The sequence below is a fragment of the Mus caroli genome, unplaced genomic scaffold (genome assembly GCF_978045245.1).
Source record: "Mus caroli unplaced genomic scaffold, Mus_caroli_1 scaffold_10, whole genome shotgun sequence".
NCBI classification, from domain to species: Eukaryota; Metazoa; Chordata; class Mammalia; order Rodentia; family Muridae; genus Mus; species Mus caroli.
The window spans coordinates 110,132,679-110,156,194 of record NW_028227265.1 but is presented as its reverse complement, the minus strand read 5'-3'; the positions used below and the strand labels follow the sequence as shown (position 1 = coordinate 110,156,194).

Sequence of the window (23,516 nt, the reverse complement as noted above, 5' to 3'; positions counted from 1 at the left end):
GAGTGACGCACCCAACAGAGTGCCTGGCACATAGAGCCGGGACAGAGAGGTGACGAGAGCAGTCATATGAAGAGTCCAAAGAAGAGAGAGAAAAAACTTCATGCGAGCTTGGATTTGGAGAGGGTTGGTACTTACATCTGACCTTGGGTAGGGTTGATGATCAGGGAATTCAGAATCCTAAAAAAACCAACGAAGCCACAGTGTGGAGACCTGGCTCAAGGACCCAGGCCAGTGGGCCGACACCCCCCTGGGTTTCTGCCTGTCCCCCCAGTCCTATGTGGGACCAACCCTTCCAGCTCTGTGAACTTCCTCCGTTGCAGGATGTATGTGTGGAGAATTAATCATTATGATTTTAAAACCTGCCACACAGGCTGAACTGAGGCGCAGAAGCAAGAGGCAAACCTACGTTGGCAAAGCTCAGCTTCTGCAACTATGTCTGCTAGGGCTTAGAAGAGGTCACCTGACACCGTTTGTGAGACAGACCCCCTATTTTTTGTATTATGTGTGCTTCAATGCACCTGAGTCAAGCTCTCCAAGTCAACCGAGGAGTGGGAGGGCCAGCCAGGCTTGGAGCGGGGAGGCTAATGGGATGGTGGGATACCCTTGCACGGCTGACACTACAGGATACTGCTCCTGTGTGTAGCGGCCTCTGGGACAGAAGGTTGAGAGGAAGAGCCCAGCTGCACACTGTTCCAGTTGGTCACATGCTCAACTCGCAGCACTTGGGTCTGTCTGCCTCTTTATTCCCAATACTCCATGAGGGTTGACGTGTTTTCAACAAGTTCATCACCCCTGTTATAGACGTCTGGATAACCTATCCAAACCATCTTCCTAGCTGTCAGTCCTGAGGACCATTAGGTAGTGTGTGTGAGGGAAGTACATGAGTCTCACCTCCCTGGGCTCTGTCCTGGGGTCTCTCATGCTGTGGCAGGCACATATGGTCTCTCAGCATCATTTACTGCCCTGCTTCTGTTAAGGGGCCAAACACTTGGGGCTGTGACTTGGTTTTTGACTCAGCCTGTGCAGGCGCCGGGGAGGGTGGTCAAGGGAGAGTACCTGGACCCCGATGGAGGAGCAGCGGCTTTTGAGGAGCTCTTCAGCCTTGGATGCCAGGACCGCCTTGTCGATGCTCCTTGTGGAGCTGCTCTGGGTGTCCGCCGCGTGGCGCTGGGCTGCAGCTGTTTCCAGAGCCAAATTCATGGCCTTGTTGCTGTCTAGACTGTCCATGGAGTTGTAGAGGCCGCCACGGCTGTCTTGGGGCCAGGGGGACATCCTCTGGGCACGGCTGTCCTGGTAGGCATCCTGTGTCGATTCCGTGCTGCTCTGGGCTGTCACAGAGATCAGAGGCTTGGAGGTGGTCCGTGGAGGCACCGGGGGAGGCGTCTTCTTGTAATTTGTGTAGGAGACAGCTGTAAGAGAAGAAGGCCCAGTCAGGGGAAACCCTCCATTGAGCTGGTCTACAGCTCTGATATGCAGCTCAGTTAGGCTGTTTCTGGGCATCTGGCCTGAAAAAGTCAGGCCAGTGGACAAGATTCTGTTGTATTTAAAGATATCTGTGTGGATATATGTGTAACAAAAGGAAAATCATAAAAGCACCTAAAGAATCTAGCATATAAGTTAAAAAATGTGTGTGTGTGAGTGTGCATGTGTGTGAGTGTGCATGTGTATAAGAAAATGTGTGTGCATGTGTGAATGTATGTGTGCACACGCATGTGTGTGAGTGTGCATGTGTGTGAGTGTGCATGTGTGTAAGAAAATGTGTGTGCATGTGTGAATGTATGTGTGCACACGCATGTGTGTGAGTGTGCATGTGTGTGAGTGTGCATGTGTGTGAGTGTGCATTGTGTGAGTGTGCATGTGTGTAAGAAAATGTGTGTGCATTTGTGAATGTATGTGTGAGTGTGCATGTGTGTGTGGGCATGTGAATGTAAGTATGTGTGAAAATGTGTGTGTGTGTGTGTGTGTGTGTGTGTGAAACAGAACACTTCTATACCACTGATTTCATGAAGGTCACCATGTTGTGCCAACACCCCTTTTACCACACCAGGTGAGGGAAGCAGGCAGGGTTGCAAATCAGAGACAAACATGAAATGCACACATAGGGAATCACTGGTGTGAGAAACCAGGGCACATTGAAAATGTCAGTCACATTTATTGCACAGTGAGTGACACTATTTGCAATTTTCTCTCTTCTGATTGTATTTCCTACATTTCTTCATAATGAGTAGCTGTTATTTAACACTCACAAATGAAGTGAAGTGAGTTCACCATGCCAGCGCATTAATGCCGATGAGTGGCGATGTGGTTTAAAGGGAACGGTGGCAAGAGTCAGGATAGAAGCTGGTAGAGAGAGAGAGGCCCTTGGTCCTGTGAAGGCTCCACAGATGCCCCAGTGTAGGGGAATCGAGGGCAGGGAGGGGGAGTGGGTGGGTGGGTGGAGGGACACCCTCATAGAAGCAGGGGGAGGGAGGATGGGATAGGGGGTTTGTGGGAGGGGGGAAACTGGGAAAGGGGATAACATTTGAAATGTAAATAAAGAAAATATCCAATAAAAATAATAATAACAATAACAATAATAATAATAATTTAAAAAGAAGCTGGTTGAGAGCTGGGTGTCACAAACCAGGCTAAGTTTTTTCTGCCACAGATAAAGCACCTTGAAGCCCCCCTTTCCTTTCCTTCACTTTTATTCACACACACACATACACACACACACACACACACACACACACACACATGATAGAAAAGAGATTTTCTTTGAAGTTTTTTGGCTAATGTGGATCTAACTCTAAAGAGAGTTATTAAACTAATAGCATTCCAGGTACCATTTTCAGATTCAGAGATGTGCATGGCGAGATTCTTGCTCCACCCACTGCTCTCTGTGTCTCCACCCTCTGCCGATGTTCACACACTGGCATCTTCCATGTCTACCTTTTACAAACACCCTGAGACTCACTCATCCTCCTCCACCCCCTTGGCCCCATGATCCCAAGCATGGAAAGCACGTGTTACTGACTGCAGCACTGTCTTCTCAATGTGGTTCATTCTGGGGGATGCATCCCACTTAGAGATTCTCTGGGTGTCTACTGGAATCCCAGCTCTTGCTTGCCTTACAGTAAATTACTTCAAAGGTGTGAATGATGGAGACGTATGTGTGGTATCTACTTTGTTCCTCTTTTCTCTGGTCCTAGAGTCTGAGGGCCACATAATTAGATCCCTGTGCTGGGTGGAAGTTTTAGGCTCTTGAACCACTGCTTCGCCCCAGGTCTCACCTCACCCTCCCCAGAAGCTCCTAAAGCCTTCTCTCATTCCACCACCCAGCCCTACCTTTGTGCTCAGCCTCAATCCCTTACCTCTGTGCCCCACCTCCCCACCCTACCTCTGTGCCCTGTCTCCCCACACCTCCCATCCCACTTCGCCATCACACTTATGCTGTCTTCCTACTCTACCACTTCTCCTTAGACTGTTTCCTTTGCTCCCCCCCACTCCCCCCCCCCCCTGTCTCTACTGCAGCTCTGTCCAGTGTTGCCTCCCCAGGTCTTTCCTGAATCCATCCACCAAAGACCAGCATCTCAGTTTATCTTCTTAAGGGATTCATTGGAGCCTGGCTCTCTTCAGTCTGGGACACACTGATCTTGGTTTCCTCTACATCTGACATCCAGCCCATATTTGCCAAAGACCCAACAACCTCACAGTGCAGCCAAAGTCACAAGTAGAATTCCATGGGAATCCTAGAGCTTAGCATCTGCATGGGAATGCTGGGCTCTCAGAGTGGGACACCGACAGAGAAAAGCCACATGCCCAGAAAGGCGATGGTTTTTCTATAATTTTTTTTTTGAGAATTGTTCTGCATTTCTCAGATAATGAAGGCAAAAGGCAAACACCTAAACATTTTTAAGCTCATTCAGAACATGTTTGGGGAGGCAGGGTAGAAACACTGCCAGCTCCCATGTGAGATTACTGGATGAGCTAAGGTCTAGCTGAGAGAGCCTAGAGAGGCCAGCAGTGGCTGGAAACATCCTGCTGGTGGGCACGGCCTTTGGCCTCTTTGAGTCCTCATGGGGTTGTGTGGATATTCAGGAGGGCACAGAACATACAGACAGGATAACAGGGAGAGCTATGTAATAGGATCCGGTTCAGAGGTCAGTGTGAGAAGGAAGGTCACCCCCTCAAGCACATATAAGGAAAGCTTTCAGTGAGCTGGGCTTTTTCCATATGGATTTATCAGGCCTGGTCACAGGCAGCTTCTGGGAGTAGGATTCCAGCATTTGTCACAGGCTAGGGGGGAAAACAAAGAGGATCTGTCTGCTGGCCGCTGAGAGAGTTGGTCAGAAGTCATGGATGCCAGCTGACCTCTATGATGGCTTCTTCCAATGGGCCACACAGTTTTTTTTTCCTTTCTTTTTTGACAGCTACTGATGGTCTGAATCTGTATTTGAAAACCCAGAGCTATAGAAAACCCAGGAAAAAGTCTCCATGGTATGGCTGGCACCAGTGTGCCTTGCCTGGCCTCTGACTAGATTTTAGCTGGGTTAGAAGAAGGCAGCAATGTACATGTACTGACCTGGGAGAGGGACCAGGCCACCCAGTGACACTCTTAGGAACAGAGCCAGGCCCTGCCTTTCATGCACATGCAAGGATACAGAACACACCTGCCAGGTACCACTATTTCTAAGTTTGCTCTTCTCCGTTGTGGACTTGAGTGAGATTTAGGCATAGCAGATCTCTCTGAGATGCTGGCCACTGGCCTGTTGGCCAGCTCATGTACTGTGGGGCAGAGAAAGGTGCCGAAGCACTTGGTCAAGTGGCAGGCAAGGAGGGTCCTATCATCATGGAGTTTACTGGGTCTCCCACCCTTCCCCGTTGGAAAGACAGATGTCCACAGCTATGGTGATCCTGTTCATTCTTTCCCTTGGGGGATCTTGGAAGTATCTGGGGATGTTTTTGAGGGTAGAGCTGTGGTGCTCTGGCACACCCCAGATGGGGTCTGGTGCTGCTGAAACCCCTGGATATTTAGATAAATTCACTCCCCAAAATGGACTTCATTCCAAATGTCAATAGTGACGAGGCTGATGACCTCAGAGGGGCTAACCATTCTGTCTCTCGATATGACTCTTATGCTCTGAGGTCACGTGTGGGGACATATGTGTCCAGGTAAATCACACTGCCTCCTGGCTCTCAGCTTTGGCAATATTGGTTAGCACGGGTCTTGCCACGTTTGAGAAGACTAAACTAGAGCACTTTCATTTAGAGTCTTCTTTTCATTAAGATCTTACTAGTTTGTAGTGTATCCAGGACATTAAGCACTACATGTGCCCACTTACATGTGCCCACAGGGGAAACGGTAGGTCCACCTGGGAAGACCATCTATAGCAGTGGCTCTCAACCTCCCTAATGCTGTAACCTTTTCACACAGTTCCTCATGCTGTGGTGACTCCCAACCATAAAATTATTTCACTGCTATTTCATAACTAATTTTGCTGTTGTTATGAATCATAATGGAAGTATTTCTGGACTGAGATAGGGGTCCTGACCCACAGGCTGGAAACTGGTGTCTACAGCAGAGCACTGGAAGCCTGGATGCCAATAGTGAAGAACATGGGATTAAGAAGCCTCAGAAATCTGCGTGTGGGTCTGGGGAGATGCATCAGGGAGTAAACCACGTGCCATACAAGTGTTAGGACCTGGATCAGATTCCCAAGAGCCCATTTATAAAAATATCCAGGAGTGGGGAATAGTGCTTAAATCCTAGAACCTGAGAGGTGGGAGGTGGGGGCCTCATCAAATCAGTGAGCTCCAGATTCGATTAGAGATCCTGTCTCTTAAAAATAAGGTGAGTTGAAAGAGGCACTTGACCTCTGTTACACACACATACACACACACTCACTCACACACACACAGTGTATATCTCAACACATCTAAAATGATTTGTCTGTCCTACAACAGTTACATTTATTGTCATAGCATGCTGAAGAACATTAAATCTTCTATCAGGTGAACTCCTGAGAAAAATTTGTTGGCAGTTGGCCTTTCTAGGAAATTCGAAGAAACACTCCAGTTCTACTTCATTCCTGCCCAAGAAAGTGTCCTATGCCCCAGCTTGCAATGCAGAACTCACTGAGTGTGTTTAAGTAAAAAGCCAACATTTGAAAATATAACAACCAAAACTTTGTTGCTTCATGGCTCTTTAGCAAATCATCATGATAATTATGGGGACGGTTAGGATACACCTCAGAGAGCCCAGAGAAACCAAACACCATGCCTTCTCGCCTGGTGACAGGTTTGTTATGTGGCAAAGATGGGAATATTGACACTGGTGTCTTTGCAGAGCAGGAACCCCAGGGCATGGGCAGCTAAGGAATTAACAGGCTCTTGCAAAACCCAGTGAAGGGCTTGCTACACTCTAGCAGGGAGATAGGAGAGGCGACTTTTCTTCAATGACAAGAAAAAAAAATAGCTTGGCAGCTTTCACTGACTCAGGCTGGGCCATGATGCCTGTGTAGAGGGGCAGAGATAACATCTACTTTGTGCCAGTAATGCAGTGTCAGGGGACATCCTTGACTGGCTCTGGCTGCAGTCAGAACATCCAAGAGAGATTCTTCTTATTGCAGAGGTTAAACACACATTACTTAAGCTATCATATTTCCCTAGTAAGCCTTTTTGAAAGCAAATTCAAATATATGTATCTTTAATTGCAGTCAACTGTGAAAACCTATAATTACTAATTTTCACATTCAATCCACACTGAGTATCATTCAACCCACTGGGGACCATAGATATCATCCCAGTCACATCCCCAGACACAGAGGAAGGGTCTGGAAACACTTAGATCTTACAGGTTTATAAATCCGGCCCAGCATAAACACTGCAGACATCACATGAGAATTATGCCATTAATCTGTTGGTTTCAGGAATCATTTTTCTAGGTCCCATGTCTCTGGCAAGGCTCTGGACTTTTGCTTTGATACAATTTAATGTTTATTATTTTGATGTCTTGAATTGATTATTATAATTGCTCAGCATTCTGAAAACAACACACACCGTCCAGTATCTGGAGCTCACCTCCATGTAGATACAATGGTAGAATCAGGATGGAAGACAAGTCATGGTGGTTGGAGCTAAGCTGAGCCATCTCTCAAGATTGTCTACATACACCACCTTCAGTGGGGCGGGCTTCATGCATCTCCTTCCTGTTGCTCTGAGAAATGATAGTGTCACTCTTTCTACTGACATGAGATGGTGTGCTCTCGTGACCTTGGGAAAATTATTCTCTTCTATCTCCACTTGTCCACGTTTCTGCTAAGCACTCAGAAACCTAGCCATAGTTACCTACTGCCTCTCATGATCCCTCTCCCTAGTGAGCACGAAAAGACAAAAAAACCAAACCAAATGAAACCAAATCAAAACCAAAACCAAACCAACCAAACAAAACCACCACAGCAACCTGGAGCTTGGTCCAAAGCCTTCACCTCTTCAGAGATTAACTACCAACTTACTACATGATGCATATTTACAAAATTCAGTCATGAGGAAGAAAATCCTATCTATGCCTCTTAGGAAACACACACACACACACACACACACACACACACACACACACACCTCATGTGGCTCCAGAGAAACATACTCTTTCCACATACAGGATACCGCCACACCAACATGGCTACACCTGGGATGCTCACACACATGTAGTGTGGCTCCATTTGAAATGCCAGCATCCACGATATGACTCCACATAGAACACATAAGCATACATACAGTGTGACTCTATGTGGGACACATGCTTACCCAACTCATTGCTTCATATTGGGCTATCCAGGGTCTGACAGGAGAGTTGAACCAACCCCCTTTACTGGAAAGAAGACAACTTAAATGAAATAGAACAAATTGCCCCGTTCTCCCTTCCTCGTGACAGTGCCGTGACCTCACTTTCCGGGCATATGAAACTATCAACACCCAGACTCCAGGAGCACATTTCTGAATTCAAACCACCAGTCCTTTGAGAGCCAATAAGGAGATTTAAAATCTGGTGTTCTGTGGTGTGGAGCACAAATCTCTCATCAATGCAGAGCGTACCCAGAATGGCAGGCATCACCATCTCCACTCTCTCTGGATGTGCACACCACCCTCAGAGTCACAGCACTCTCTTAATTAGATCTTTAAGAATAGCAGCATAAAAGGAATTACAGTGATCAAGCCGGAGACGGCCTAGATGAGAAGAGGAACTGGAGAAACTGAACTTTGAAGGGAAAAAAATGATTTGACATAAAGGATTATAGACATTTTGACACTTTAATTAATGTTAGTCCCAAAACATAAGTATGAATCAACCAAGACACCAAAACCACTTCCCACGGGCATTTACACAATGGTCTCCCTAAAGTTTCAAAACAATTAGGCAGTCACACAAGTTTTGGGGCCACACTGAGGGTTAGCAACTAAGCTGCCTGTTTAGAATGTGCTAATTAGCAAGAAATTATAGTGTAGCCAGCACTTAGCATATCCCAGACAGGCACAGAAAGTGCTGACAGCTGCTTTACTGCCAAGACATTTCCTGTTTTCGTTTTAACTGTTTGCAAATCATACCACACATTGAGGGCTTGAATGTGATGTGAAGAACCAATGAATTCTGTTATGCACAACATCTACAAAAGGCCAGGTGACCTAGAGGGACTTCTTCAGCATCCCAATCGGGAACCTTGTAATACTACCATTGCAAGACAAAAGTTAAAATAAACAGACCATCTGATACCAACTTGGCTCAGTTCTTTAAGAATGGGAGTTTGGGCTCAGGCATGTGGCACATGCTGCAGTCTCAGCATACAGGCAGCAGAGGACCATGAGTTAGAGACTAGACTGGGTTACACAGTGAGACACTCTCAACGGCTGTGGTACAGTGGTAAGCCATCAAAGAAGGTCTTCGGGGCTCATAAAGGCCATAAACTTATATGGGAACACTTGAAAAGAATCCAGTTGAAACTCACAGATTAATAACAGACATATTGAATGTCAACTGGGGTGGGGGGTGTGGATGAATGTGCTGGTGACATGTTTGATCTGTGCAGTGGACAGTCCTGTCATTTGTCTCACAGTGTGTATCTGTGTGCACACATATCCGCAAACATTAGTTTCATCCTGACTCTTAATATGAATGTTATGTTTACTCGAGTGACTCTGGAACTGCATTTGTCTCACTGGGGTTTGAGGAAAGCCTAATTCTGTGTGGTACACTGCGGACTTCAGTTTACAGATGCGACTGACCTCCCGAGGTATATATATCTAGATATCAATGTCTCTTAATTAAGGGAGAAGCCGAGCGTGGTGGCCCACATCTTTAATCCCAGCACCCGGGAGGCAGAGACAGGCGGATTTCTGAGTTTGAGGCCAGCCTGGTCTAAAATGTGAGTTCCAGGACAGCCAGGACTATACAGAGAAACCCTGTCTTGAAAAAAAAATAAGGAAGAGATGACTTTCCATAAACTATTCATGAACGATAAAGCAAATGCTTCTTGCACGAGCAGACAGTGCACACCTAACTTATTGATGCTTCAGTGTATAATTAGCACATGCTTAGAGGCCCCAGGCATACACCATGGACTGCACTGTCATAATTTCAAGGTATAATAGAATGAAAAGGAGCACACAGGTATCGATCCTCCTACAACACAGGCGAGTGTTGATTTGCCTTCTGCCTCACTGAGACTGTCCAGGCAGACAGCCAATGTTAGCTGTGACAACAGATGAGCGTCCTTGGCGTGCAGTCCTCTGAGAACCTTCAAGGTCTAGGTGAATCAATAAACGCCATCACTAGGAGCTGGCCAAGCGTGGCCATCCAGTGGCCTGGAGGTACACAGCTGTTGAAAGTATGAGGGTGTGGGTGCTGGCAGGTGACTTTAGACATCACGGCCGCAGGCACCTCACGGCGAAAAGCAAAGGGTTGTGGCTCTCTTGCTGCATCCCACATCAAGGACTGAGACAAACTCCGTGCAAACCCGGAATGTCCTGACAATGGACATTTTCTGCACCTCCCAGCTGTCCCTTGGCCATGAAAGTTCATATGCTGCAAACTCTCTGATCACTGTGGCATCGTCAAACAACCACACGGGGCTTCTCGCAGGATGCATAGGTTCATAGCACTTCTCCGTCTCTAGAAAGCCCAGCCCCTCCTTGTCCCAGGCAAAGGGTGCCTGGATAGAAGAGGGAGTCCTGGAGACAGTGACTTATCAAGGCTCTGCTTGGGTTCCGTGCCCGGAGGCCTGATATATGGGCCAACGTGGCAATTTTCTGTGCAATCAGAGGGCCTCGGTGCTATTTAGCAGCTGGCTCTTGGTATGTTGCAAATGCTATCTTTATTTAAGAAAATCTGCTTCTGACTCCAGGGGATACAGAAACAAAGACACACATTTCATAATGAACTACTAAGAATTTTTACAGAAGCCCACACACAGGAGCACACTATCAGTGCACATGTCCTAACATACAAGGGCAGCCTACTGTGTGCTGGGTGCTACAGACAGGATAAGACACGATTGTCCTCTCTTTTTCCTTCTCTTTTCTCTCATCTCCTATTCTCTCCACTCAGAAAACTCATTTATAAAACCCATAGTACCCGCAGGTTATGCAAGTCCACCCAGAGACAGAGAAATCCAATTCATGCATGCATGCATTCATTTATTCATTCAATCAATCAATCACAATTTATTGATTCACCATTCATTCATTCATTCATTCATTCCTTTATTCATTCAATCACATATTTCATTGATTCACCATTTCATTAAACAAATCTACAAAAACTTAGCACATCTCTATACAATGTATACTTGACACTGTGTTTCCTATGTACAATATATAAGAATTCCAGTGACTGCAAGTTCAGCTGCAAGAAACATCTCTGCCTTACAGTGCTCTTATTCTAGTGGAGAAGAGAGATGGGTAATAAAGTGGGCTAGCGAATTGTCCATCTCAGGATACACTGGAGAGTCCAGATGCTACTGCATTGAACCATTGGCAGGCACTGGGCACGTGGGACCTTGCTGGCTTCCCTGCTAAGTGAGGGTCTGACTTACTGTACAGTCAGTCCCAAATTAATAATAGGATTATTAAAGGAAGAAAGACACATGGACTTCCCAGTTCCAAAGCCACTTGCCAATAAAGACCTGATGAGGAAATCCACCCAGTTCTCGAGGCACAATGGGAATTAATTATTGAGCAGATGGCTTTGCACCATGAGTTGTGTAGCCATGTTGGCTCTGTGCCATGGATTTATAAAGAGTTATGTTCCTCATGAAGTTTAGGGACTAACAAACATCTGGCCAGACGTGGTGCTAGCATGCTCTGCACCAGGCACATTCTGGACAGCATCCCATCCTTGGGCTTTCTTACATAATACATTTACTTTCCTCATGAGCGCCACTCCAGACGGGGGATAGCCACAGAACCCTTTCTACAGCTGGTATTTGTCTTGCAAAGCAAGCATCCTCCCATGCCATTGGACACGGGGGGGGGGGGCTGCCTTCTTAGGAATTCTGCACATGTGTCAGTGGGTATGGAGAAGAAAGCCAGATATCTAAGCAGCTGCTGGCCAGACAGTGGCTCCAAAGGCTTGTGGTAGCACATCTGTCCACAGATGTGTGTCCTGGAGACCACCTGTCTGCTCCTGAAGCATCTACAACTGGGGACACGGTTATACTCCAATTCACCAGGCAGATCTGGAATGGGCTGTCCTTAATGATCCTATCAAGTCTTGATCTGGAGCAAATGGTAGTGGTAGCTCTTTGAATGATCTGTGGGTTTCAGATGCCCTGGAGAACATGACCACATGTGGATTTGAGGAGCAACTGGGAAGATGGACCTACAAGTTTTATGACTTTCAACCACAGTCTTTTGAACTCAGCAACTCTGGCTTCAGCACTGGCACATCTTCAAAATGTTCCAAGAGTGTCCAATCCCAAAAGTCTGTGAGGGGGATTGTCTCAGCTATGCGTGATTCAAGGTACCAGTAATAGGTCTCACAGCCTTTCTGGTCTGCCCTGGGAATCTTTCCAAAAGCATCCAGTGTTGCATGGTAATGACCTCCCATGACTGCTTAGTCCCAACAGCAATGATGGTAAGATGTTGAGGATACTCATAAATGTAGCCCTGGTTTACCGTCTTAGAATTTCTACTTCTGTGATAAAACACCACGACCAAAAGCAACTTGGGAGGAAAAGAGTTTCATCTGTGGTTCATCATCCAGGGAGGTCAGAGCAGGACCTCTAGGCAGGAATGATGCTGATACCATGAAGGAGTGCTGCTTCCTGCTTCCTGCTTCCCAATTCTTGCTCAGCATGCTTTCTTATACACTACAGGAACCCCAGCTCAGGAGGCACCAACTGTATGCCATGGCTTTATAAAGCCATGTGGGCCCTCCCACATCAATCACCAATCAAGAAAATGCACCACAGCCTTGCTCACAGCTCAACACAGTGGGGGCCATTTTCTTGATTGAGCTTCCCTCTTCCCAAATGACTCTTGCTTGTGTTAAGCAGATAAAAAAATTCGTCAGTACATTTACAGAAAAGGGCTGAGAACACTTAAGTTCTTACAGTTAAAATCCAAGATCTCGGGAGCACCTGGGGGAGCCATCCCAGACCCCTCAGAGACTAGTCTGAGCAGGTGAGAGTGTGGACTACAGAAGCTAACAGCTTCTGGGACAGGCAGAAGCCACACAGCTTCTGGGACAGGCAGAAGCCACACAGCTTCTGGGACAGGCAGAAGCCACACAGCTTCTGGGACAGGCAGAAGCCACACAGCTTCTGGGACATACCCCATTTTGGGCTCCATACATCCGGGCACCTTCCTTGCCAGAGGAGAGGTGTACGCCCCGCTTGGGAGGGCTTTGCTGGAGCACCTGGGGGAGCCATCTTGGTTCCTGGATCCCTCAAAGACTAGTCTGTGTAGGTGAGAGTGCCGACTACAGAAGCTACACAGCTTCTGGGACAGGCCCTGTTTCGGCCTGGCCTTCATCTTCTGCCAGGAGGCAGGTCTGAATGCCAGATATCTGTGCACCTTCCTGGCAAGAGGAGAGCTTGCCTGCAGAGAGAACTCTGACCACTGAAACTCAGGAGAGAGCTAGTCTCCCAGGTCTGCTGATAGAGGCTAACAGAATCATGGGAGGAACAAGCTCTAACCAGAGACAACTATAACAACTAACTCCAGAGATTACCAGATGGCGAAAGGCAAATGTAAGAATCTTACTAACAGAAACCAAGACCAATCACCATCATCAGAACCCAGCACTCTCACCTCAGCCACTCCTGGATCACCAACACACCTGAAAAGCTAGACCCGGAGTTAAAAGCATATCTTATGATGATGGTAGAGGACATCAAGAAGGACTTTAATAACTCATGTAAAGAAATACAGGAGAACACTGCTAAAGAGGTACAAGTCCTTAAAGAAAAAACAGGAGAACACAACCAAACAGGTGATGGAATTGAACAAAACCATACAGGACCTATAAAGGGAAGTAGACACAATAAAAAGAAAACCCAAAGAGAGGCAACGCCAGAGATAGAAAATCTAGGAAAGAAATCTGGAACCATAGATGTGAGCATCAGCAACAGAATACAAGAGATGGAAGAGAGAATCTCAGGTGCAGAAGACTCCATAGAGAACATGGGCACAACAATCAAAGAAAATGCAAAATGCAAAAAGATCCTAACTCAAAACATCCAGGAAATCCAGGACACAATGAGAAGACCAAACCTATGGATAATAGGAGTAGATGAGAATGAAGATTTTCAACTTAAAGGGCCAGCAAATATCTTCAACAAAATTATAGAAGAAAACTTTCCAAACCTAAAGAAAGAGATGCCCATGAACATACAAGAAGCCTACAGAACTCCAAATAGACTGGACCAGAAAAGAAATTCCTCCCAACACATAATAATCAGAACAACAAATGCACTAAATAAAGATAGAATATTAAAAGCAGCAAGGGAAAAAGGTCAAGTAACATATAAAGGCAGGCCTATTAGAATTACACCAGTATTTCACCAGGGACTATGAAAGCCAGAATATCCTGGAAAGATGTTATACAGACAGTAAGAGAACAAAAATGTCAGCCCAGGCTACTTTACCTGGCCAAACTTTCAATTACTATAGATGGAGAAACCAAAGTATTCCATGACAAAACCAAATTCACACAATATCTTTCCACGAATCCAGCCCTTCAAAGGATAATAGCAGGAACCCTCCCCCCCAAAAAACCAACAAAACAAAACAAAACAAACAAACAAACAAAAAAACAAAACAAGGATGGAAACTACTCCTTAGAAAAAGGAAGAAAGTAATCCTTCAACAAACCTAAAAGAAGACAGCCACAAGAACAGAATGCCAACTCTAACAACAAAAATAATAGGAAGCAACAATTACTTTTCTTTAATATCTCTTAATATCAATGGACTCAATTCCCCAATAAAAAAACATAGACTAACAGACTGGCTACACAAACAGGAGCCAACATTTTGCTGCTTAGAGGAAACCAATCTCAGGGAAAAAGACAGACATTGCCCCAGAGTGAAAGGCTAGAAAACAATTTTCCAAGCAGATGGCTTGAAGAAACAAGCTGGAGTAGCCATTCTAATATCGAATAAAATCGACTTCCAACCCAAAGTTATCAAAAAAGACAAGGAGGGGCACTTCATACTCATCAAAGGTAAAATATTCCAAGAGGAACTCTCAATTCTGAATATCTATGCTCCAAGTGCAAGGGCAGCCACATTCATTAAAGAGACTTTAGTAAAGCTCAAAGCACACTTTGCACCTCACACAATAATAGTGGGAGACTTCAACACACCACTTTCATCAATGGACAGATTGCGGAACAAGAAACTAAAGAGGGACACAGTGAAACTAACAGAAGTTATGAAACAAATGGATTTAACAGATATCTACAGAACATTTTATCCTAAAACAAAAGGATATAATTTCTTCTCAACACCTCATGGTACCTTCTCCAAAACTGACCATATAATTGGTCACAAAACAGGCCTCAACAGATACAAAAATATTGAAATTGTCCCATGCATCCTATCAGATTACCATGGACTAAGGCTGACCTTCAATTACAACATAAATAACAGAAAGCCAACATTCACGTGAAAAATGAACAACACTACTCAATGATACCTTGGTCAAGGAAAGAATGAAGAGAGAAATTAAAGACTTTTTAAGAGTTTAATGAAAATGAAGTTACAACATACCCAAACTTATGGGACACAATGAAAGCATTTCTAAGAGGAAAACTCATAGCTCTGAGTGCCTTCACAAAGAAACTAGAGGGAGCACACACTAGCAGCTTGCCAACACACCTAAAGGCTCTAGAACAAAAGGAAGCAAATTCACCCAAGAGGAGTAGAGGGCAGGAAATAATCAAACTCAGGGGCAAAATCAACCAACTGGAAACAAGAAGAATTATTCAAAGAATCAAACAAATGAGGAGCTGTTTCTTTGAGAAAATCAACAAGATAGATAAACCCTTAGCTAGACTCACTAGAGGGCACAGGGACAGCATCCTAATTACAAAATCAGAAATGAAAAGGGAGACATAACAACAGATCCTAAAGAAATCCAAAACACCATCAGATCCTTCTACAAAAGGCTATACTCAACAAAACTGGAAAACCTGGATGAAATGGACAAATTTCTAGACAGGTACCAGGTACCAAAGTTAAATCAGGATCAAGTTAACGATCTAAACAGTCCCATATCCCCTAAAGAAATTAAAGCCACCCAACCAAAAAAAGCCCCGGACCAGATGGGTTTAGTGCAGAGTTCTATCAGACTTTCAAAGAAGATCTAATTCCAGTTCTTCTCAAATTACTCCACAAAATAGAAGCAGAAGGTACTCTACCCAATTCATTCTATGAAGCCACAATTACTCTGATACCTAAACTACAGAAAGACCGAACAAAGATAGAGAACTTCAGACCAATTTCCCTTATGAATATTGATGCAAAAATACTCAATAAAATTCTTGCTAACCAAATCGAAGAACACATCAAAACAATCATCCATCCTGACCATGTAGGATTTATTCCATGGATGCAGGGATGGTTTAATACATGGACATCCATCAACGTAATCCACTATATAGACAAACTCGAAGATAAAAACAACATGATCATCTCCTTAGATGCAGAGAAAGCATTTGACAAAATCCAACACCCATTCATGATAAAAGTCTTGGAAAGATCAGGAATTCAAGGCCCATACCTAAACATGATAAAAGCAATCTACAGCAAACCAGTAGCCAACATCAAAGTAAATGGTGAGAAGCTGGAAGCAATCCCACTAAAATCAGGGACTAGACAAGGCTGCCCACTTTCTCCCTACCTATTCAACATAATATTTGAAGTCAGAGCAATTCTACAACAAAAGGATATCAAGGGGATACAAATTGGAAAGGAAGAAGTCAAAATATCACTTTTTGCAGATGATATGATAGTATACATAAGTGACCCTGAAAATTCCACCAGAGAACTCCTAAACCTGATAAACAGCTTCGGTGAAGTAGCTGGATATAAAATTAACTCAAACAAGTCAATGGCCTTTCTCTACACAAAGGATAAACAGGCTGAGAAAGAAATTAGGGAAACAACACCCTTCACAATAGTCACAAATAATATAAAATACCTTGGCATGACTCTAAGGAAGTGAAAGATCTGTATGATAAAAACTTCAAGTCTCTGAAGAAAGAAATTAAAGAAGATCTCAGAAGATGGAAAGATCTCCCATGCTCATGGATTGGCAGGATCAACATTGTAAAAATGGCTATCTTGCCAAAAGCAATCTACAGATTCAATGCAATCCCCATCAAAATTCCAACTCAATTCTTCAACGAATTAGAAAGTGCAATCTGCAAATTCATCTGGAATAACAAAAAACCTAGGATAGCAAAAACTCTTCTCAATGACAAAAGAACCTCTGGTGGAATCACCATGCCTGACCTAAAGCTGTACTATAGAGCAATTGTGATAAAAACTGTATGGTACTGGTATATTGACAGACAAGTAGACCAATGGAATAGAATTGAAGACCCAGAAATGAACCCATACACCTATGGTCACTTGATCTTGACAAGGGAGCTAAAACCATCCTGTGGAAAAAAGACAACATTTTCAACAAATGGTGCTGGCACAACTGGTGGTTATCATGTAGAAGAATGCAAATTGATCCATTCCTATCTCCTTGTACTAGGGTCAAATCTAAGTGGATCAAGGAACTTTACATAAAACCAGAGACACTGAAACTTATAGAGGAGAAAGTGGGGCAAGCCTCGAAGATATGGGCACAGGGGTAAAATTCCTGAATAGAACAGCAATGGCTTATGCTGTAAGATCGAGAATTGACAAATGGGACCTCATAAAATTACAAAGCTTCTATAAGGCAAAAGACACCGTCAATAAGACAAAAAGGCCACCAACAGATTGGGAAAGGAACTTTACCAATCCTAAATCAGATAGGGGACTAATATCCAATATATATAAAGAACTCAAGAAGGTGGATTCCAGAAAATCAAATAACCCCATTAAAAAATGGGGCTCAGAGATAAACAAAGATTTCTCTCCTGAGGAATACCGAAGGGCTGAGAAGCACCTGAAAAAATGTTCAACATCCTTAATCATCAGGGAAATGCAAATCAAAACAACCCTGAGATTCCACCTCACACCAGTCAGAATGGCTAAGATCAAAAATTCAGGTGACAGCAGATGCTGGCAACGATGTGGAGAAAGAAGAACACTCCTTTATTGTTGGTAGGATTGCAAGCTTGTACAACCACTCTGGTAATCAGTCTGACAGTTCCTCAGAAAATAGGACATAGTACTACCGGAGGATCCTGCAATACCTCTCCTTGGCATATATCCAGAAGATGTTCCAACTGGTAAGAAGGACACATGCTCCACTATGTTCATAGTAGCCTTATTTATAATAGCCAGAAGCTGGAAAGAACCCAGATGCCCTTCAACAGAGGAATTGATACAGAAAATGTGGTACATTTACACAATGGAATACTACTCAGCTATTAAGAAGAATGAATTTATGAAATTCCTAGGCAAATGGATGGACCTGGAGGGCATCATCCTGAGTGAGGTAACCCAATCACAAAAGAACTCACATGATATATACTCACTGATAAGTGGATATTAGCCCACAAAGTTAGAATACCCAAGATATAAGATACAATTTGCAAAACACAGGAAACTCAAGAAGAACGAAGACCAAAGTGTGGACACTTTGCCCCTTCTTAGAATTGGGAACAAAACACCCATGGAAGGAGTTATAGAGACAAACTTTGGAGGTGAGACGAAAGGATGCACCATCTAGAGACTGCCACACCTGGGGATCCATCCCATAATCACTCTTCAAATGCTGATACCATTGCATACACCAGGAAGATTTTGCTGAAAGGATCCTGATATAGCTGTCTCTTGTGAGGCTATGCCAGTGCCTGGCAAAAACAGAATTGGATGCTTATAGTCAGCTATTGGATGGAACACAGGGCCCCCAATTGAGGAGCTAGAGAAAGCACCCAAGGAGTTAAAGGGGTCTGCAACCCTATAGGTGGAACAACAATATGAACTAACCAGTACCCCCGGAGGTTGTGTCTCTAGCTGCACATGTAGCAGAAGATGGCCTAGTCGGCCATCATTGGGAATAGAGGACCCTTGGTCTTGTAAACTTTATATACCTCAGTACGGGGGAATGCCAGGGCCAAGAAATGGGAGTGGGTGGGTAGGGGCGTCGGGGGGAGGGTTTGGGGGACTTTTGATAGCATTTGAAATGTAAATGAAGAATATACCTAAATAAATAAATAAATTTAAAAAAATCCAAGATCTCCGCTCATCCTCCAAATATGAATAAGCAAAAAGATCCGTGACCACACTCCGAATCCTAGAACGATTTGTAACAATTGACATTAATTAGAGGAAAGGATTAAATGTCAGCTAGCAAGCACTCATATAGATGTTTCTGAAGGTAATGATTATTAATATATTTGTACATGTTTGCAGCTTCCAAATCGGCCTCAAATCTCATTTGGTTTCCTTTCATTCTGCAGAACATCCTTACAATATCTTATAGACATTCAGTACTAAGTAAATATTTGTAAATTTGATTCAATCAACTGGATGATTGATTAGAATGTCTGCGAGGTAACGACCTGCTATAAATCAACACAACAGAAAGGGAAATGTCAGCCTTGGCCCGAGAAAGCAAGGGAAGCACACACGGGTAATTTAGAGAACCAGAGGAGCAGGCTTGCTCATTTTTATGGTTGGGGCTTTCCTCCTACAACGATGTGCCCTTGTGGGTGCCTGCATCAGGCAGGACCAGTGAGGTGCCTTAGCTGTTCTTTAGCAGGGCTATGACAACATTAATATGATTGATCGGTTTATTTTCCCTTATTGCTTTTACTTGACACCAGAAGTAAGTCCATAAACAGATAGATAGAATATAGAAACTGGATGGATGAGCCAGGCGTGGTGGTGCATGCCTTTAATCCCAGCACTTGGGAGGCAGAGGCAGGCAGATTTCTGAGTTTGTGGCCAGCCTGGTCAACAAATTGAGTTCCAGGACAGCCAGGGCTATACAGAGAAAACCCTGTCTCGAAAAACCAAAAAAAAAAAAAAAAAAAGAAAGAAAAAAGAAAAGAAAAGAAACTGGATGGATGGAATATTCTTAGTGATGATCCCCTGGGGCTTTGGCCCAAAAAGGTACTTGTGTTGAAAAGACCCAGCATGCTCCTCGGACATGACTAGGTCAGGGTAGGATAGATCTTGTTAACCAGGGATGCTCACATTAACCAGGGCTGCTTCTGTGTGCCCAGGCACTCTTTTCTACACAATGGTTCCTCGCTTGGCTTTCCTGCTGTGTTCCTTGTGTTCTGGAAGTATCGAGAGTGGCACAAATCTTACATTCTGACTCCCTCAAACGATTCACCACGTCATTTTGCAGTGCTCAGAATTCTATGCATCTGGCGTCCCAAAGAGATTGAAAGACTAATTTCAGAGTAATCAGTCTCATTCAGCTCCGGCATCAATCTTGGAAGCATTAAGTTGGCTTGAGAGAATCTATCTTAGCTCAATACCCCAGCTGCCGTCAATAACAGCGGACACTCACAGTGTCAGGTCTGAGCACTAATGACAGCTGTTAAATGCAAGAGGGAGTTATTGTGGGGTTCTGTTACATTAATTTTTTTAAATTGAGACATGGTCTCAACGGAATCAATTGTCTTCTTCCTTTGGTCTCCCATGAGATGGGATTACAAGCCGGTGTCACCACATCTAGCTTAAAAATATTTTTGAAGCATACATTTAACGTTTAAACAAACATCTTTTTAAAAAAGCAGTTCAGTTAAGTTTAGGCTCCTAAATAATTAGCACCTTTCCAGAGCATAAATATGATATTTTTGAAGGGTCCCAGGCAATGGTTTTGTAGCTAGGAGGCTACTATGACATCTGAATTAAAGTCAACTAGGAACTAAGGGTTCAAGTGGGTTCTGCTGTTCTGGGAAAAGCCCTGCCTTTGAACTTTATGCTTTTGTAAGTCTCAGTGGAACTGTACATATTTTCCTCCAACCCTTCCCATGTCAAGTGGGCCCAGGGGCTCCTCTTCTGTGTGGTCTTTTTCTGGGAAAGATAATTCTAGGAGAATGTCTTTCCTGATGAAGATCACCTGGCCTTAAGTGGGGATGCACAATCACAGAAAGGGGAGAAGGGCAGAGGGAAGAGTAATAGGGAGAGGAGTACAGAGGGAGGAACAATGGGGGGGGGGAGTGCAGAGGGAGGCGTAGAGGGAGGAGATGCACAGGGAGGAGGCACAGAAGGAGAAGATGCAGAGGGAAAGGCATCGTTGTGTGCGTGGTGAAGCAGGATAGAATAGCTCTGCAGCAGAACTCCTGTCCCTGTCAGGATACAGCCCATGCAGAACCGGTAGACTCAGAGGGTCCAATGCAGAAGGAGGGCACGGAGATCCTAGGGAGGCTGCTGGGGACCAGTGGACTAGAACAGGAAGTCTCCTTTGACCTTGAGCCCTCCTGGGCTCCTGGTGATGATGTGGTCATGTGTATGCTGACTCTTCAGGGGGCTCTGAGGTTCAGAACTGGACCCAGCTCACTTAGAGGAAATGGCCATATGCTGTTCCTTGAACATTATGACCTGAGAGGGTCAAGTCATAGTCCTTGCAAAAAGAGTCTCTAAAGAGAACAGCACACCTTGAGATCTGAGATGCATGGAGCATAGCGGAGTTTAAATACTTGACTAGAGAAGGACCACAGATAGTGTAAATCATGGGGTGTCACTGCATGTAAATTTTCTAGTCACTTATGTTTTACTGATCCTGCAACATATGAGTGTTGAGAGAAGTCAATATACATCTGTGCAGCTCTAGATATTTGGCACAGTAATGCCCTGGCTAGTACTGCGAGAGATGCTACCTACTCACGGATGAGACCTGCAGCTATGGGCTGGTCTATCTAGCAGCCTTCGAGCTCAGCATTGTTTCTCTGAATAGCCCTGGCTGTCCTGGAACTCACTTTGTAGACCAGGATGGCCTCAAACTCAGAAATTTGCCTGCCTCTGCCTCCCAAGTGCTGGGATTAAAGGCGTGTGCCACCACCGCCTAGGGACACACTTTTAAAGTGGCTTTATGGAGCCTTGTACGTTGAGGCTAGACACAGAGCTGGAGGTATCTACATGGCTGGCTCACTATGGTATTGTCACCAGAAGCCAGATCCTACCTTCCCACACCCAGGCACTTTATAGCAAGGTGCTTTGAGGCCTGGGCCCACATGCTATGTGTCCAGTGTGGGAGGACCTTGAGACCACATCACAAATCCACATCCTTTGAGCCTATGAGTTTCCTCACCAATGTGACCTGCCCCAGTCCTTAGCCTTGTCTTTAGGCATTTGGCTAACCCTACAAATGCTTCAAAATAGTGCTTGCATGCAGGGAAGTGTGAATCACTTAAAAACAAGACTATACTGAAATGTAATGATTAAAATGCTTAAATTTCTGTGACATGTATTTGAATTATTAGTGTGGAAAAGGAAGAGGTTGCTATGGACTAAATGTCCATGTCCCACCAAATGTGCTGAAGTCCTCCCGAGACATGGTTTAGCTCTCTCTAGGTAGTAAGGAAAGGCTGACACATGCATGCAGCCAAACATTGGACTGAGTGCAAGAACCCCGATGGAGAAGTTAGGGGAAGAACTGAAGGTGGTTAAGGGGTTTGCAACCCCATAGGAAGAACATCAACCAACCAGATCCTCCAAATCTCCCAGGGACTAAACCACCAACCAAAGAGCACACATGGGAGGACCCATGGCTCCAGATGGATATGTAGCAGAGGATGGCCTTATCGGGCATCATTGGGAGGGGAGTTCCTTGGTCCTATGGAGACTTGATGACCCATGGTAGGAGAATGCTAGGGCACTGAGTCAGGAGTGGGTGGGCGGGCAGGGGAGCACCCTCATAGAGGCAGGGAGAGGGGATAGGGGGTTTGTGGAGGGGAAACAGGGAAGGGGGATAACATTTGAAATGTCATTAAATAAAATGAAAAAAAATTGTAAACTGTTTGCACACTGTACAATGAGAACACAGGCTGGAGGTATAGGAAGGTTAAGGGCTAAAATAGCAGAGCCTTAAGTGTTGATGAAGATGAATGGGGACTGGTGTAGGTAGGTATTAGCTAACCAAACTTGACAGATATTAGGACAGACTCTGGACCAATGATGACAGGCCAGCTGGCCCCCTGAAGCACTTGGCAAACACATGGACTCTTCATATATTCTTGCTTCCATAGCAGGGGATTATGGCAGACTAAACTGTAAGTAAGGATGACTTCTTATGTTGCTTTAATCTAGGAGAGGGACTATTTCCTAGACAATGAGCTAAACATGAATTAGCCAAGAAAGACCCCAGCTACATCTTAGCGGCTGGGATAGAATTAGCTCTCCGCCACGAGAAAGCTTCAAGCTGATCATGTCAATGAGAGAACATAGGGTGGCAAGGTTGGAGAGGAGTAACGCTGGCCAAGAAGCTAATAGCTTAGCAGATGTCCAAAGTCAAAGCTGGAGTCAGAGATGGACAGGGTGGGAGCTTCATCCACCCCAGCTGGCGGGCACGGACTGCATGGACTGCATTGTCATTTCTCTGGATAAGCCAGGATGATGAGTGTAGAGTGTGAGGGCTTTCCATTGCCTTGGCTCATGAGAGCCCAAAGAATGAATCAATCTCCATAGAGGTTACATCAGCCTTTGCCAAGTTTCTGCCTTTGCCCCATTAAAACCCTTGGGCCTAGGAGATTAAGTGGCTTTCTCTTCCTTTCCTTTTGTAAACCTCTTCCTTTCGAATTCCTCTCAATTTCCCTCAAGTTCTTACCTGCTCACAATTATATGTGTGTGTGTATAATATGCATATGTATATGCTTATATGTATACATACACACATATACATATATCTGCACATAT

At 44.7% G+C, this 23,516-nt stretch overlaps 1 protein-coding gene across 6 annotated transcripts in view; it reads right to left on the bottom strand.

Annotated features, from left to right (window-relative positions):
* The window catches only part of Dlgap2 (DLG associated protein 2), a 796,232-nt gene that overhangs the window by 24,992 nt on the left and 747,724 nt on the right, over nucleotides 1–23,516 (bottom strand). For 5 of the 6 annotated variants that reach the window (XM_085844126.1, XM_085844125.1, XM_085844127.1 and 2 more), the window contains 2 exons: nucleotides 1,057–1,409; nucleotides 136–177 (listed from right to left, as the gene is read on the bottom strand). In XM_085844126.1, the coding sequence (XP_085700252.1) occupies nucleotides 136–177; nucleotides 1,057–1,409 (395 nt within the window). The remainder of the gene's footprint in view (nucleotides 1–135; nucleotides 178–1,056; nucleotides 1,410–23,516) is intronic. The other variant, XM_085844130.1, reaches the window with a different exon arrangement.